Raw genomic sequence first — 16,525 nt, forward strand, 5'->3', positions numbered from 1 at the left:
GAAGAGAAAAAGTCTGAACACAGACCTAGCCTATTCTGAAAAGGGAAATGAGCTAATTACAAATCACTGCCAAAAAACTGCAACTAAGACACAACAAAAACTGTTCATTACATTTGTCTAAACTAAAGGTACATGAAGTATCTAAAGCAAAACCGAAGCAAGAGCTGATTCACAATAAGTGGACAATAGGCCATTTACAACAGTATAAAGTAGACTACAAGGTGTACAATGTAAAATGACAAGTTCACCTACAGTGCAACCTCTATGACACCACGGCAATGCAGTTTGTAAACAATTTTGACTTGGTAAAAAATTTTGACTTTTTAAACAATTTTGACAATTTTTGACTCAACGCTGCAAATTTGACAAATTTTTGACTTTTTTTGACAAGTCAAAAAATAATCGCCCTACTTATTACGAAACGATAGTTCAGTCTCAAACTTGAAAAGTAAATTTACAAAATTTCAGACATTTTAACTGCATGAAAATTGATTCTACGTTATGCCTAGATCGTTATCTTTTCAAGAATTTGTTTCGCTTAGTGTCGCCAGTGATCAAAATACCGCTTTAGTAATAATTCGGAGGTTAAAGTTTAGTCAAAATTTGGTAGTAATGCGAAATTGTGGTAATGACAAGTCAAGGAGCGCATGATGGTGGCATATATTTACAGTATATCGTGCTTAACAACACTGTGCATATATAGGCTATCGTAAGGTTTTTTGAAAAACTTTATAGTAGTTTGTATAATTTGTAAATGGCAATTTGTAGTGACGTGGATTTCTTTTACACTACACGAGTATATCAGAAAAAGATGTTCTTGAGGTAATTGAACGCAATCTATACCAAAGGACTGTAGGGCTTCTTCCTAGAACGTACACAAAAATTACATGCAAAAATGATAACGATAAGCTGGAATGGAATGAAAACACTATGAATATGTACAAGTATACATATATACGCTACGGCAATAATCGATAAGTATTTCTCAAACATTACAGGATGCTGGTCATAACAATATGTCGATAAATTTGGTACAAATTTGCTGAGAATGATCAGAGAAAATATACCGAAGCCTGAGAAATCTGGTACTGCCTTTTGGTTACCGGATTCCTAAGGCAAACCAACACTAACAACCTCCAGATCTTCCAGATATTCGAAGAGAAGCTGCAAGCGGAAAGGAACGTCTGAAACAAACTCACTACTCTCTTTACACGCATACTCGACTAAAAACAAGAAAACGCTTCCTGCAGTGTACCCAACCACAGGACCAATCCGACAAATCGTGGAGGCTTCAAGCTTGGCAGGAAAAGCTTGAATCCTCTCCTTCCAATAGTGGAGATGCTGATCAAACCATAAGAGCGCCTCCCTGCAGGAGGAAAAAAGAATGGAAGACGTGGAGATGCCTAGATCGCTTTCGGTCCGGTGTTGTCCGTGCCAAGTGTTCAACGAAGAAATGGGGTTTTACCCACACTGACTCTATACCGTTCTCTGCAAATACAACACCACAATGAACACAACCAAACACCGTTTGATATGCCATCTGTTGTAATCAAAAATGTTTATTTTTCAAATAAGGAAACACCCAGTGCTGCATCATACATGTTGCACAAAAACAGTCATCATTATTATGTCTGCTTATAATGCGCGAATTCATAAACAATTTAAGTATATACACATTATGACGTGGTTCCGTGACATATTGATACCCTCAGCCTTCCAACTACGTACTGTGTTCTACATATAGGATTTTTGGCATTTGTTCCATACTAATTACGTACTATAGCCTATTTAACATATAGAGTACCATTTTATATACCACTAATAAAGTTATTACTTGAATGTTAAGTATAAGTAAAATTGGTTAATAATCTTTTTACATTAACCTAAATCTAATCAATCAAAAGACGACGACAAGCAATTGACTGAATGAGGATGTGAAACGTCTACTAGAGGAACAGCTGCCATGACGGTGCCTTTCCCAGAAAAGCAACCACCCACAAATATTTTCCCATTAATAAGAGCAACCATGCAAACGCCTCGTCCAAAAATTACGTAAACGATATTTTGTTAGTACACCATGGTATTATACAAGTATCTGAATAATCTCATCTTGAACAGGTTGCCAAATTTGTTCGTATAATCGCTTTTGGTAAATGTCTAAAAGGTGCGTTGCAACTGCAACTAGATTTAGCAGTCTTAACAAAAGGAGGAAGAGGCGTGGCGCATAGGCAAACCGAGAGTTTGTTACTTGCGTGCATATAAGCGCAGCAGCAGCAGCAGCATATAGAGCGAGTCGAGAGTGAAACACTAACGTAACATTTACGCAAAAGCCAGTTGATTAGGTTTCTATATAGTTTATAATATTAACAGCTTATTTTTAAAACAACAAGCCTAGCTAATTGATTTTTTGCGAGTCCCTCTCGGCCAGTTAACCTTGTCTAGAAGAGTATTTATAGATATTATCTTTGTTGATCTATATTGTATATTTCTAAACAATTTTTTTGATTTTACTTTTTATGTATAAAATTTACTTGTCTTTCATGTTTGCTGATAGGAGTCTTCAATCGTAAATTTTTTGCCGCTGGTATGGAGTCTATGGACTACAGCAATGATTTTCAAATTGTTCCTCTTTTCATGGATCTCATTCATTAAAAACGTTGATAGAATTTGTAAAAGAAACATTGAATAAACTAAAAACAGCAAAAGGAAGATGTTCAAATATTTGGTTAGTCTAAACTCTAAAGATATAGTAGCCTGTACAGTATAGTATATATTTTATTGTTCAGCTGTTAAGTCTGCTGTTGCTTAATGACCAAATTTGTATAATTATAGTATATAGTATTTCCTTTTATAGGTACAGTAAAAGTATAGGGTACAAGACTACCTTTTTCGTTTGTACCTTTGTATCCTATACTTTGAGTAATGACAATTAAGTTATTATTAAGTATTTTCTCATAACTTTACCGAAATACATGCATGTATGTAGTGGCATAGTTTGTGATGGAGCTCATAATTGAATAAAAGTTAGCAAGAAGACTAAAACTATACAGCAGGGGTGCCCAAAATGTTTTTTCCCAAAATCTACTTTTTAATTAGCCAGCCTTCCGCTGTCTGCTAGTTTAGTGTCGATATCACAAATCACAAATGCACACACATCGTTTCCGGTGTTTCTTCTTATATCTTTCTTGCTAATCTCAACCGTTCTTAAATTGCCCCAACAAAAAACGTTGTTGAAGCACGCAACATAAAACATATTGGGTAATCAACCTGTTTCAGAGGGAAAGAAAGTTTAGAAAAAACTGTTCTCAGTAAAAGAGCGGCAATTTGGACAAAGTGTTTAAAATTTTACCAACCTCTAAACTAAACGCCAGTGTTACTTACACTGATGTATCCATTTTCAACATTAATAAATAACTACAACCAAAGTAGATGTTGTAAATATTTTGCTTCTGTTGGTATGATGAAAAAAACAAAGGGCAAAAAGAACTACTAAACCGACCTGTTTACCGGCATTTAAGCCCTCTACCAGTTTTAACCCTAAAACTATGTTTTTGATATTTAGATCTATACCCACCAGACGAATAAACCGATTCAGATTTTGATCTAACTCCTATTGTGATACGAAGGCCTTCGGCTTCTTACTTAGGCTTTAAATGTTTTTGTGATGCGTTGTAATCAAGCATTATTTACAACTCCTTCAAAAGTGTATACAGTGTACATTTCTACAGTTATTAGAATTAAAAAGTCGATGTCAAAGAATTTCTGTGATGATCACTAGCAATTTAACTTGGCTTGCCGATTTCATTGATAAACTATTTCATCGCTTTTACAACTGCGTATAACGCGTCGACACGTTTTGTAGGTCTTACTCTTATACATCTCAGAAAACCATTTAAATAAAGGGATCAGTTGTTAGGTTTTTCAAAAAACAAAAAGCTAAATAATTTCTTACAAAAAGTTTCTATTAAAAAATTAGTGTGTTTATAAAAAAATGAAAAACTCTACTGCACACTTCGAGTTTTGGGGGATGTGGATGACGTCAAAAATAACCAGTAAAAATGTTTATGCCGTAAAGGGAACTTTATTTACTTAAATCAAATGTGAACCCTCATGAAAAAATTTATAAAAAAACATATATGCTTAATAAAAAAATAAGAAAAAAATGACCATTTTAGTTGAATCAATATTTTAGTTGAAAGTCATATGATGCCAGCAATGAAAAAAACTAAACCGCTACAAGTCAAGTTTTAAAGCTACATTCTTCGAAATATATTTTGGTAGTTATTTGATCAAAGTTTTTAAAAAATTTTAATCAATGGAAGCATATTGCAGAATCGCAATTTGTGTTGTTCTTCTTGAAGTGATACACAAATTGTTTATTTATACACTATCAATGTATATGAATCGCAAAGCATCCGATTAATCAACAGAGGCAATTTTATTTACAGTATCTGAGTTGGTTATAATTGTTGGATTTAGTATTTGGCGACATCAGACATATTTCTTCATTTGTTAGTGACGTTAGTTGTTTGTAACACTTTGTTTTGTTTATTTCCGTTATAGTTGCTATTTTGACGCTCCAAAATAATATCTTAACGCTCACCACACTTAACACATAACAAAGGGATATGTGATGTTTTACATAAATGCTTATTAAAATTTGTAAGTCTTTGTGAATAAAATTTTCGTTTTTTTGGTGCTTTTTATGATTATTGTTATTGTTAATAAATTTGTATTGTTCAATAATTAACTTTACTAGGTTTTGTGTAATGCTGTGTTTACCTATAACTTATATACTGTACCTTTAGACAGTAGAAGTAGAGTACCCATAGCGGAAATACCGCAATAGTTTACTCATCGATTATAATTATATATGAAGAAATATACTTCCTTATACTAATTAAGTTTAACACTGTATTTATCTTTGCCAACCAAGACGTCATGAATCACGTCACTTGTTTCATTGAGGAAATTATATAGGTGTGTTCAGACACTTATAATCAGATGACACATCCAGTATAATTCGTTCGATAATGCTTGATATAATTATTGTATGTCTATAGTATAAGGGAGCAATCTCGTGTCCAGCACAAGCGTAATACTGTAATTCCCTAATCAACTGGCACTCAATTTTAATTGAAGCTGAGACAAGATTTTGTCCTGTGCAAAGTATATAGTCCTACGTTCTTTATAACCGTGTCAGAACGTGCATGTAATTAATACGTATATTATGTTGTGTTTATTGACATTAAAGGTTTTTCGGTTTAATTTGTGAGTTTTAGATTTTTTATATTGTATTTGTTTAATTACGTTTTGATAATATTTTTAAACAAAACATCAAAACACGCGTGGGAAATTTGTTTTATTTAAATGCATTATTCATAAAACCGCGTGTTGAGATATTTCATATTAAATAGGATGTAATTGAATAGCTAAAAATTAGTTGGTGGCGATTGTCATCATTAAGCAACACAAATTACACATGCTATCATGTTTTAATAACATTTACAGGAATTATCTTAAAACGTGCTTGCCCGAAGGCAAAATGCACATACGGTATATACACTTAGCTAGTCTCAATCACAAAGTACTGAAGGCCTGTTACGGTTCCATTCAGAGGTCACACAGCATCATGGATGCCTATCTTTAGCGTTGTAACCGAATTTACTAAACAAAACACCTCAGTTGATATTATAGATGGCTTCGACTGATTTCTTTTCGAAGTGCTACACTGTGGGTTTACCTACAGAGGTTTAGTCTGCGAAAGTTCGTTAGAGGTCACGGATTCGTCTGTTAGTTATTTATACAAGCTTGCGCTAATCATTTCAAATACAGCGACAGCTGCATTTAGAGTGGCAAATGCATTGTTAACAAATAGTTTGAAGACAGTTAAAGTTGGAGCGTTAACCATAGCTCTAAAAACAGTATACATTTGATTTATACTTCCGAAAAGTATTTGCTGTTATTTGCGGGAAGCATTTTATCATCTTCAGTTTTGAGGTTGATTCTAATTTATTTAATGATCATGAAGTTGGAAATCGATATATAATAGGATTGAAATTTCTTATTAGCAGGGTGATAATTGCATTTAAACATTTTGCATTTGTACTTGCATGTGAATACATATATTTTGTGCGTATATATTTCATTAATTAAATGTATCACGTTTTTGCTTTACTTTTAGCATCCAGCCAGCAATAGATATTCCATAAATGTGCCACGAACTGGGCAACACAAACCAGACAACACAGATAGTTTCCAGCGAGACATCTCATCAGAGATTTGTAAAGGCAAAAGCTTTCAACGTATGTACATAGAAGTTTTGTCTTCAAAAATTTATTTGACCAGTGCTTTTCAAACCTGGGTTGCACGATCGATAAATTAGGTCATTGTGTTATGTCATAGGTCGCCTTCCTTAAAATATATGAAAGTCATGTTTCATAGGTAAGATTTCTTTTATCAAATATTTAAAGTTAGGGGAACAAATCATATTCGAAAAAAACTGCTTTATCACAAATTTAAACTAAAATTTCTCGTGTTCCATGCTTATTATGGAATAAGAGAGTGAGACCATGTCATACTTCCGATATATGCATCTGAATCACAGAATGTAGTCTAAAGCAATTAACGTTTTATTGGAATACGCTGCGTGTAAAAACTGATTAACGAGATATCCAACGTTTTAAAATTACGGTTCGGACAACAAATTTTCTAATGTCACTTGTAAACTTGACGTTTAGTTTCGTGATTTTCTATGGAGTTAGTAGTTGGACTTAAACGTCGAAAAGTGGAAAAAATTACTTTCTAAATGTTAAATGTAGTTGTTTAATAAATGGTTGGGCAAAATTCCGTCATCAATTTATTTTATGTTTTTGTGTCAAAGCTGAAAAAGTTTGAGAAGCTTTGAATAAAAAATTTAGCGAAGATCAATGGTAAAGAGTTATATGGTAATATTGCCAGAGGAGATTTGGGGTGATGAAAATGAAAACATTCTGACAACCACTGGTTTAATAGTTCACTGCTGTTGATAATGCGTTTTAATTTTAGTGTTAAAAATGTTAAGAAAAATTATTCGATTTTGTTTACGCAGGAGCATTATCGAACGAGCTTTCTCATCAGTCGCAAAAACAACATTGTCAAAGTAGCAAAAGCGCATTTTGTTTTAGGCGCACAACCCTACAGGCCTGCGTGTCACATAAAACGTCTCAAAGAAAAGAGAAACAAAGCCCGAAGCCATCAGAAGGAATGCAAAAATTTGTGCAAACTACCAGTTGTATTCCCAACGAAATATCAGATTGGTCAAATGAAGATGTGTGCGAGTGGTTTAGACAAAAACATTTAGACAAGAATGGGTTATTAGTAAAACAATTACGAAATACCCAAGTGTCAGGTCAGCATCTCTGCGATCCAGAGTGCGCCTGGCGGTTTCTAAGCAAAATGAAATTTGTAAACGACCAACACAAACAAGACGTACTGCTTAGCTTTGCGGCTTGCTTGAGTACCTCAAATAAGAAAGTCCCAAACGGAAAACATAAAAAGCACCAGTCATCTGTGGGAACACACACCACCTTACATTCTGCACCTGCAGAAACTTCTGATAAAGGTAAAGACAGTCTGCAGTTTTCATCAGATTACGCAAGTTTCTCTTCAACTTCATCTTCTGGCGGAGCTAATTCTGCGTTGTCTTCCGAGAGAAAAAATAAGGAAAATAAATCTTTTTTGTCATCACCTCTTTCATCGTCGAAACGTGTTCTCCAGTCTTTTTCCATTATGAAACAAACTGCCTTTAATTCAAAAGAAACTTCGCCATCATTCGAAAGCAAGTTGAATAACATGCTTCATTCAATAAAAATTTATTCGAATGTTCAAACATCAAGTAAGTGTTCAGTCGTGAAAGAGCTCAAACATTTATTTCTATATAATAGTTACTATTTAAGAAATTTTTGTTTGTGATTTTTTGACTTAATCATTTTAGGATTAATTGCTTGTTAAGTAGTTTTCCTTTTTTTCTTCAATTTATGTTTTTACTATGTTTTGAATTGATTTTATGTCAAATATCAGCCAATGAAAACTTATTAAACATATCTCAAGATACCAAATCATAACACCTTTATTATCATTTATAGGCAGCGTATAAAATGTAAAGCTTCAACTTGTAATTAAGAGAGACTGAAAACTGTAATTATAATAGATAAAAATAACTAAAATATAAATTTGATTAACTCTTAACAAGACAGACTTTCGAATTCATAAACTCATCGATAGAATTTGCTTCTTTTTACAGTTTGAATGAGAACCATCCAATTTATTTTACTGCACTTTTTTTCTTTCAGACAAATTTTCTCCAACAGATCTGCAAATAACCTACGATACAACAACAGTTGAGCTTATACAAATTTATTTGGATTGTTGTTCAATTACAGACGACATTAACTTATTTGTATTAAACGATGTGTCCTGTTCATCCGCAGACATTAATGGTGAGACTCTTTAGGCTCGATAAACGATTTTTTTGCCATCGAAGTTGTGAAACAAAATGCTTGTGCACAAACATGGTCACGGACTAATGTAAAACAAATTTTTAATTTCATCTTATGGTAGTTATAGACTATAGAGTAATCGTTTTTCCGTACCACTGTACTATTGCAGGTCAAACAACGATGGCTACAAAAAGGCTACTGGAACCCTACACTAATCCACTTGCCGTGTATAAAAACATAGTGATGTCCAGAAGACCAGATTACACTCGCCGATTGGAGTTGACTCAAGTGAAGGGAGTAATTGTTAAGGTAAACCTTGTACTTTTGAATTTTCAAAAATTACTGCCATTACAAATAAATAACATTTAACAATCAGCTCAAAAGGCCTACATAACTGACCAGCTATATGTTTGTGCTTATTCACTGGTTTTCTGTATATCATTCACTTCAAAAAAGGAAGCATAAAATGTATATACAATTTTTATTTGAATACATACAGTATAGAAAAAGTACTCTTGAATATAGATCAGTAAACATGTTGAGCTATAGCTTGAATCATCGTGGTGTGAGTATAATAAATAACTTTTGAAATAAACCTGCATTTCGAGAACACATTTTAGCAACTCGCAAACTCATTTTTTGCTTGTAAATCTTTCTGAACAAAACTTTACATTGGTACTAAAGGCATATGCAAAATACAGTGTAATAGCAAAGTTGTTATTATAATCGCTTGTTATAGAGATATGACTTTATCATTTTACATGTGCAAATTCACTTTCTGTTCAAAACAGATACAGTGTAGAATAGGAACGCATAAGCTACGAGGAAAGCAAATACGCATATCCACGCAATCATCGGTCGATCATGTAGTTAGAGTGGCTTTAAGGAAATTTCGTTTGCGAAACGTAGATGCTGAGCTTTTTACGCTCTGTGAATCGACAATGAATGGAGGTGACGATAAGCTTTATACCTATATTATTCACACTTTATTGCTTTTACTTGTTTCAGTTTTAAAATCCCGTTTTATTTATATAAATGTCTTTTTAGGCGAAATACTGTCTTTTTTTATAACACCGTATAGTCGTATACGGATCATCAGTTCCGCCCTTGGTTAAATAGGGAGATCGTGGATAAAATTATACCACTGAATTACCTTTATTTATAGCGGTTAAGGAGATAGACAGAAACAGAAAACCATTATGGAACAGCGCAACTACCATGATTCTATGTGATCGTCAAAAGCTCAATAAATTTAGCGGTATAGTGTTAGTGTCACATGTGTTTTTCAACTGTAGCATGTGGAGCTATGAGAAAATACAAACCTACATAAGTAAAAATCTTTAGGTACTGACAACCAACCTTCAACATCCCTCCGGTACGATATCTCAGAGACTTCTCTGGTAAATATTACGCAAGAAGTCTTTTGTAATGTTAGTTAAAAGACATCATAAAACAGAAATATCATGTTGCGACAGAAAAGTATAAGCCCCAGCAAAACCGTATGGCAATCATACAGCGGAGAATACAAGCGTCTTACGTCATGTGACACTCTTCTGGAGGAAACGATGAGCAGTGATGAAAAAGCGTTCAATAATGACGTCACAATCTTCAATCAGAGTACCTTGCCATCTTTTCGGCCATGTTCAGTGGTTTACGACGAAAGTCAAAATGTTGAAAGCATTCATGGCATGGTAAAGTTATTCACTATAAACCACGAATAAGTTGCATATCATGATGAACTGCTCTATAATGTTATGGTTACAATTGAATACCGAGCACATCCAAGTTTTACGCTTTGAAATGACGGTATTTTTTGTTGCTAGTCTTTGTTTACATAGAGTTTTGTTTAAATTAATAAGAAACCTATTTGCTTTTGTTCAAGCAACACATTGCAATGCAGTATTTATAAAAAACAGTGAATACCTTCGGTTTAAAGAACAATAGTTAATAATAGTTAACAATAGTTCGGTTTTAATAACAATAAAGAACAATCATGGTGTTATTGTATGGTCTATAAGTTTACTGTATTGCTATATTTATGTAACCAGTATACTTACAAACACAAAACTTTATTTTTTTTGTAAAAAAACTTTTTTTTACTTACATGAAAAATTCGCAGAAAAAATCGAAAATTAAAGCATTGAGCATCGACAATTCAATGTTGCAAGCGCAAGTTCAGGAAAAAGAAGAACAAATCCAAGAATTACAACGCAAGGTGTCGCAAATGCGTCAAATACTAGAAACGGGATTACAGCAGTATGCGAGTGATTCATGCCAACATCATATAGACAAAAATGGAAGTGCGCTGGCAATTGAAACTGAGATGAAGTTGGTGTTTTATTTATACGTTTGTTTTTATTAGTTGTTCTTATATCATAATTCTCGTTTTATCGCTTTGTAATGCCGCTGTTTGCTGTTTTATGTATACACAGAAATACAGAAAAACAAATAACTGAAAAGGAAGAGATGCTTTGGCAGCTTTTCCGCCACCAACGTCAAATAGAAGTTAATCATAAACGACAAGTTATAGAAGAAAAGCACTTTTCGCATTCGATTGAAAATGCACCGGTGGTTACTGGAAAGGAAGCTCTTGATCTAGTCACTCTAGCTGATGTCGATCTTCAAATCGCCTTGCATCAAGCAGATCTTCTTAACTTGATGCACCGATATGAAATCTTAGACATGAAAGTAAGAAATGCGTTAGCATTACTAAGGTTTACTGTACATCGTGAATGTTAACAATACAATATTTCAGATGTCACTTTTTGTCTCCAATCGAAAGGCAGAAAAGTTTCGTCACATGATTAACGGTAGTCTGTACGACGTGATAACAAGCAAACGCAATGAACCTGAAAATGAACCAAAGACTGTGAATGATACTAAACGCTGTGATAGCATTTTTGCTTGTGAACTTTTCTCTGAAAACTCTGGTTACACAGTAGCGCTGAAAGACCAGTGTCACAAGCAAGATAACGGAGTTCGGACAAAGGGTACCGTTGTTGAACAAGATTGCAGAAAAGGAAACTTAAAATCAGGTGATTACTATACATAAGCATTTACCTCTGTGCTGTAATGTTTCATAAGAACAACAATTGAGATATTAATTATAAAATTGTTGAATCGAAATACAAAAAAAAAATGCACGATAAGCGTCATTGCTTGTGTTATGATGGCGTTGGTATATAATGAATACCATTGGTGTATATATAGGTGACCGGTTGCTCGAAGTAAATGGCATAAATGTCCTAACTGTGGACTCAAACTTTGTCACTCGCATTCTTCAAGATACTACATCGGCAAGAATTGTTGTATTGAGAAACGACACGAGGAAATCAAAACGTGGATATAAGTCCCCACCAGACGAAATCATTCCTACAACGGAAAAGTCAATCAAAGCAATAAGTTCGCCGCAAGAAAATTTTACAAGCGATAATGTTAGTTTTTGTACCAACGAAGTAGCGGATGTAACGGAAATGAGCGCATTGAAGTGCGACTTATCCATGCTGATGCGCGAATTAGAAACCACATCTCGCGCCAAGCGGGAACTTGAGCGTGCCGCTACTCGAATGAGCAATCACAGAGTGACCCTCGAAAGCGAAAACAGACGTCTAAAGGAGAAAATATCAGAGCTTAGAAGTGAACAAAATTCATTGGTATCGCTTTAATTTTGTTTCTATATGATTTGGGTATAGGGTCGTAACTGATTTAATATTCCAAACTGTTGTATATAATCAGTACAAAGACAGCAGTAATCTGTGAATGTAATGGAGGTGATACAATGGCGGAAAACTAGTAATCAATAATCACTAAATTTACACAAAAACCTTTAACAGGAAAGGGGACCCGTTTTCCAATGCTTGTTTGTCAAGTATGGGATTGAGTTGCTTAATTAAAAGGGCTTTTGAATTTTGCTTTCATAATCATTTTTGCACGACTTTTGTATTTTAAAATTATTTATGGTGATTCTTGTGTTGTGTTATCTCTATAAACTGTAACTTCATAGTGTAAAGTGATTTTGCTATATATACATAAGCCTATTTTACTGTATTGCCAAAAGAAGGCTGCACTATGTTATTGCTTATACAGTAATAACGCAAAAAATTGTATTTATTTAAAATATTATCACGTCGTATCAATGATGGACGTTACCTGTTAAACACTACATTCTTTTGCAAAATAAAGACAAATCTGAAGATAGATATGCTCCATCATTTATTTCCTAAATTACCCGCCTTAAAGCGTGTTAATTTAGTTTCAAGCGTGTAGCGCTAGTGGAGTGGTATAGCCTAGTACCGGGATAATATGCATGAAATGGTATAAGCTGACATTACACGACATTCAGCCAGTTCTAAACAGTTAAACTTTAAAATAATCCTATATACCAACATAAAAAGTGCATTATAAATGCGTAACAATCTTTAGTTCAAAGAAAGAACTTCAGGCGCACGAAATGAGAAAACGTTGTCATGAAATAATCCCTCGATCCTGATGTGGTTATAGGTTTTTCTTTATTTGACTTTATTTGAATGTAATCTTTTACCATAAAATAGAGAAAAAGAAGTTTGTTCCCAAATGAATACCGATTTGACTTCTCAAAGGAATAGCGCCAATAGGCAACAGAAAAGCCGTTGTGAACGTTAACGACGACAAGTCGGAATGTTTTCCCGTTTTGTAATTTCAGTGTTAAATAGTAAATTAAAGACAGTTAATCTGTAAACATTCCTGTACTGTAAAACTTTGATGGAATATAGTTTTGCAATATTTGTAATTCACACAGGATAAAGGTATAACATTTTTAACATAGTTCTGGCACAAAAAAAATCAGTAGAAGATACTCAACAAACATCAACCTCCAAGATTTGCAAATTTTTTTCTTGTGAAAAACATTCCAAGCTGGTGTATACCAGATAAATCGTGACTCATTTTCTATAGGCAACAGGTGCAGCAACGCAATTTAAGTCAAATCGCTTTACACAAGTTTATTAGTAACACCTGCTTCACCCTTAGAGAAAAATAAAAAAAACTTTCCCGTTGATAAAAAGAGATAGGTTTAATCAATTTTACGCTTGCATTTACGGGATTTGGTTGTTTTAAATGGCCCAGCATTTACGTATGTAATAGCGAAAATCGCCACTTCCATTTCGGGCTGAGAATAACGTTTGCATTATTGGCAAATGGGAACAGGTAAACCATAGACGTACTTTTATGTTGCTTTTATTGATGGTGCATTTTTTTATGATATTTGCAAAACATGATTTAGACTTTAAAGCTTACTCCTTTCTTTAGCTGCTAGCACAGCAATACTTTAATTTTGCATTATCTTTCAGTTGTTAAACACTCACTTTTTGGGGCTATATCTTAATATGATTTTAAGTTAGATAACAATAATGGTATGCGGTGTCTCATTTCGTTATGCTTTTTACGGAACTTTTAAACTGACCATTCTGCTTAAATATGTTTGAAATATCAACGTTGCTACAATGGAGCGCCGAACTTGCATTTTTCTGACAAAAAGCAAATAAAATGGAGACAAGAGTGAAGTGTATTCCAATTGTATGCATATATCCTATGGCACAATTATAGTCTTTGGTATTACTGTTTTCTTTTCTGTGATATTCTAGCTCTCGTATTTATGATAAGTATACCATGTTATCAAAAGCGCAGATTTAATATAGTAGCGCAAAAGCGTATATGTACCTGCTATTAGTGCATGTACAATTATTATAAATGTTTTAGCAACATGACATTACTTTTTAGTTTTATTTGTTTAAAACATGTTTTTTATCTGTTATTTTGCAAAGGTATCATTGTGTTTCGCATTGTAATATAAACGTATCCAGTCAAATCCAATACAAATCCAGACGTATTTCAAACTTCAATTCTGGTTCAATTAATCACATTTGACAGTTTTCTTCACCGAACATCATCAACTTATCGCGTTTTAATAAAACCTATTCTGCCCCGTTTAGAAAATAATGATATAACATTTATTTGGTATAGTTTATTTTGTACATTACAAAATAACTTTGTTGAGAGATTGTCGTTACATTGGAGGAAAGCAATCACAAGAACACCAATAATATATACAACTTTTCCAAATTTGTAGATATTCACAGACAAAAGTTCTCACTGGCCAGTTCACATTTGTCTATGTTTAATCTTCAGCTTGATGTCAACTGGTGCAAGAACGATGGTCGATGAACCAGAAAGATTTGGTGTGCCCTTGTCTTTTGCTAGTTCAAAATTAAACTTCTGCAAAAGAGAAGTGAGAAACAAAAACTGATGCATGATGGAAAGCTGGCTGCCTAAGCAATATCTTGGTCCCAATGAAAAGGGTATCACTTTGTCAGATTTAACAAATCGGCCGTTGTCATCTAAATGACGATCCGGACAAAATTTCTCAGGCTCATTCCAAACTGTTGGATCATTTTGAATTGCCCATAAATTAGCTACCACCGTAGTCCCCTTCGGTATGGCGTGCTTGCCAATGATCACATTATTTATTGCTTTGTGGGGAATTGATAGTGGAAACACCGGACGCACTCGAAATACCTCTTGCAAGGTAGCTCTGGTGTTAGGCATCAAATCTAAACACTGCATCGACGGTGATGTGTTGTTTCCAATAACTTTATCAATTTCATCTTGAAGCTTTGTTTGATAAAGAGGATTGGCCGCTAGAAGTACCAAAGCCCAATGCAAAGTAGTGGCCAAGGCGTCTGTGCCAGCAATAAACAGATCTAGTATGTAGTTTTCAAGATTTTCATGAGTATAGCACTTATCACTTGCATTTTTGTCTATATTGGAAAGTCTGGAGAAAATTTCTTCAGTAATTTTCCAACTTCGAATTTTGCGTCTGATGGTCTTGATTCTCAGTAAGTTATGGTTCTGATCTAGTTTCCAGAAGCTGAAAGGCCTTGTGTTGTAGACTGGGTACGTGAGTTGTCTTATTATTTTAGAATCGTCCTTGTCGTTGCGTAGACGTTGCCCTAAAACACAATGTTAAATTTATGTAATTTTCTCTTGCTGGTATTGACAAACTACAAAATAAATTGATAAAAGTCACATAATATATAGTGCATTTGTTTTGACTGCGGGAGATTTATCTTAGGAGTAAATGAAAACAACAGATAATAAATTAAACATAACTTAGTAGGTTATACATCTTGCAAAAAAATCTTACCCCAAAACAGAAAGCTGATGATGTTAAACGTTGGCAAAGTGATATGATTAGCCATTTCAGTTCCAGCAGCCATAGTTGTCTGAGGTAGAATCTTTAAATGTTGACATAAAGTTTGACATTCCTGCAGAACAAGCTCTTCGACATTGCAATCTTTCAAGCACTTTAAAACAAGCAGCCTTAGTTGACGCTGCCTTTCCCACTTCGATGAATAATCCGCAAAAAGGATACTTTCAGTTGCGTGATTTGTAAAACATCTACTAGACAAACTTTCGCTGTTTTTTAGGAATCCTTCACGAAGGGCTTCATACGTATTAAGAACAACTTTACGCTTTCCACCGGTAGTGAAATAGAATACAGAACCATATCTTTCCCAACCCCACCGAGCTAAAGTTCGTTCAAGGTGAGTTTGCATAAACGGAAAAGAACCAAAGTAGGGAAAACCTTTCGATCCAGGAGGAAAATTGTTGGAAATATTTCCACGAAGTTTTTCCAGCAGCAAAAGTAACGTTACCACCAAACAGATAACTATGATATACATATTTAATGATAGACGGTTTCAACACTATCACCACACAAGCAAGAATGCAGTGCAAGCTGTAGGGCTGTTCAAGATAAACTTAGTTTTTCGGTATAACTAAGTTAGTCTTAACATATCACTGTCCGGCTGAATCCAGACTTAAATACCGCAGTGCCTTTTTCTTGCAAAATTTAAAAACCCGATCTGGCATCGATCTCAAAGTTAAGGGTGCAGCTATGGGTGTACCAGCGAAATCTTTATTTTCGACTTGTGGAGATTCTGTGCACAAGATAGGTGTCAATTTGGTTTTACTTACATATTTATCTATTAGCAAGTGGAGTTGGTGGA

At 34.2% G+C, this 16,525-nt stretch overlaps 2 protein-coding genes across 3 annotated transcripts; one reads left to right on the top strand and one right to left on the bottom strand.

The window, feature by feature from the left end:
- Positions 1-2,572: 2,572 nt before the first annotated feature.
- LOC143446768 (uncharacterized) lies at positions 2,573-12,679 on the top strand. 2 transcript variants are annotated; one of them, XM_076946555.1, is made up of 13 exons: positions 2,573-2,725; positions 6,185-6,305; positions 7,091-7,876; positions 8,334-8,480; positions 8,650-8,789; positions 9,272-9,431; positions 9,646-9,738; positions 9,825-9,880; positions 9,956-10,171; positions 10,600-10,808; positions 10,913-11,168; positions 11,236-11,515; positions 11,691-12,679. In XM_076946555.1, the coding sequence occupies exons 1-13, from the start codon at positions 2,711-2,713 to the stop codon at positions 12,143-12,145; spliced, it is 2,934 nt and encodes a 977-aa protein (XP_076802670.1). In that variant the 5' UTR covers positions 2,573-2,710; the 3' UTR covers positions 12,146-12,679. The 2 variants fall into 2 exon arrangements, with proteins under 2 accessions (XP_076802670.1, XP_076802671.1); XM_076946556.1 differs by lacking the exon at positions 2,573-2,725 and adding an exon at positions 6,406-6,444 and having other exon boundaries at positions 6,196-6,305.
- Positions 12,680-14,541: 1,862 nt separating this feature from the next.
- Positions 14,542-16,198, bottom strand: LOC143444893 (cytochrome P450 2U1-like). Its single transcript, XM_076943687.1, has 2 exons — positions 15,661-16,198; positions 14,542-15,466 (listed from the first exon to the last, which is right to left on the bottom strand). Exons 1-2 carry the CDS (start codon positions 16,196-16,198, stop codon positions 14,619-14,621), a joined length of 1,386 nt encoding a protein of 461 aa, XP_076799802.1. The 3' UTR covers positions 14,542-14,618.
- Between the last annotated feature and the right edge of the window lie 327 nt (positions 16,199-16,525).

This window comes from Clavelina lepadiformis, chromosome 2, assembly GCF_947623445.1.
Source record: "Clavelina lepadiformis chromosome 2, kaClaLepa1.1, whole genome shotgun sequence".
In the NCBI taxonomy this organism is placed as follows: domain Eukaryota; kingdom Metazoa; phylum Chordata; class Ascidiacea; order Aplousobranchia; family Clavelinidae; genus Clavelina; species Clavelina lepadiformis.

Bases quoted from the DNA above. Each gene is read 5' to 3' on its own strand.
- LOC143446768 (XM_076946555.1), top strand. The intron at 9,432-9,645 runs GTGACGATAAGC...CTTTATTTATAG, and splicing joins TGAATCGACAATGAATGGAG to CGGTTAAGGAGATAGACAGA. The intron at 11,516-11,690 runs GTGATTACTATA...GTGTATATATAG, and splicing joins AAAAGGAAACTTAAAATCAG to GTGACCGGTTGCTCGAAGTA.
- LOC143444893 (XM_076943687.1), bottom strand. From the start codon at position 16,198: ATGTATATCATAGTTATCTGTTTGGTGGTAACGTTACTTTTGCTGCTG. The intron at 15,467-15,660 runs GTAAGATTTTTT...ATTGTGTTTTAG, and splicing joins CATCAGCTTTCTGTTTTGGG to GGCAACGTCTACGCAACGAC.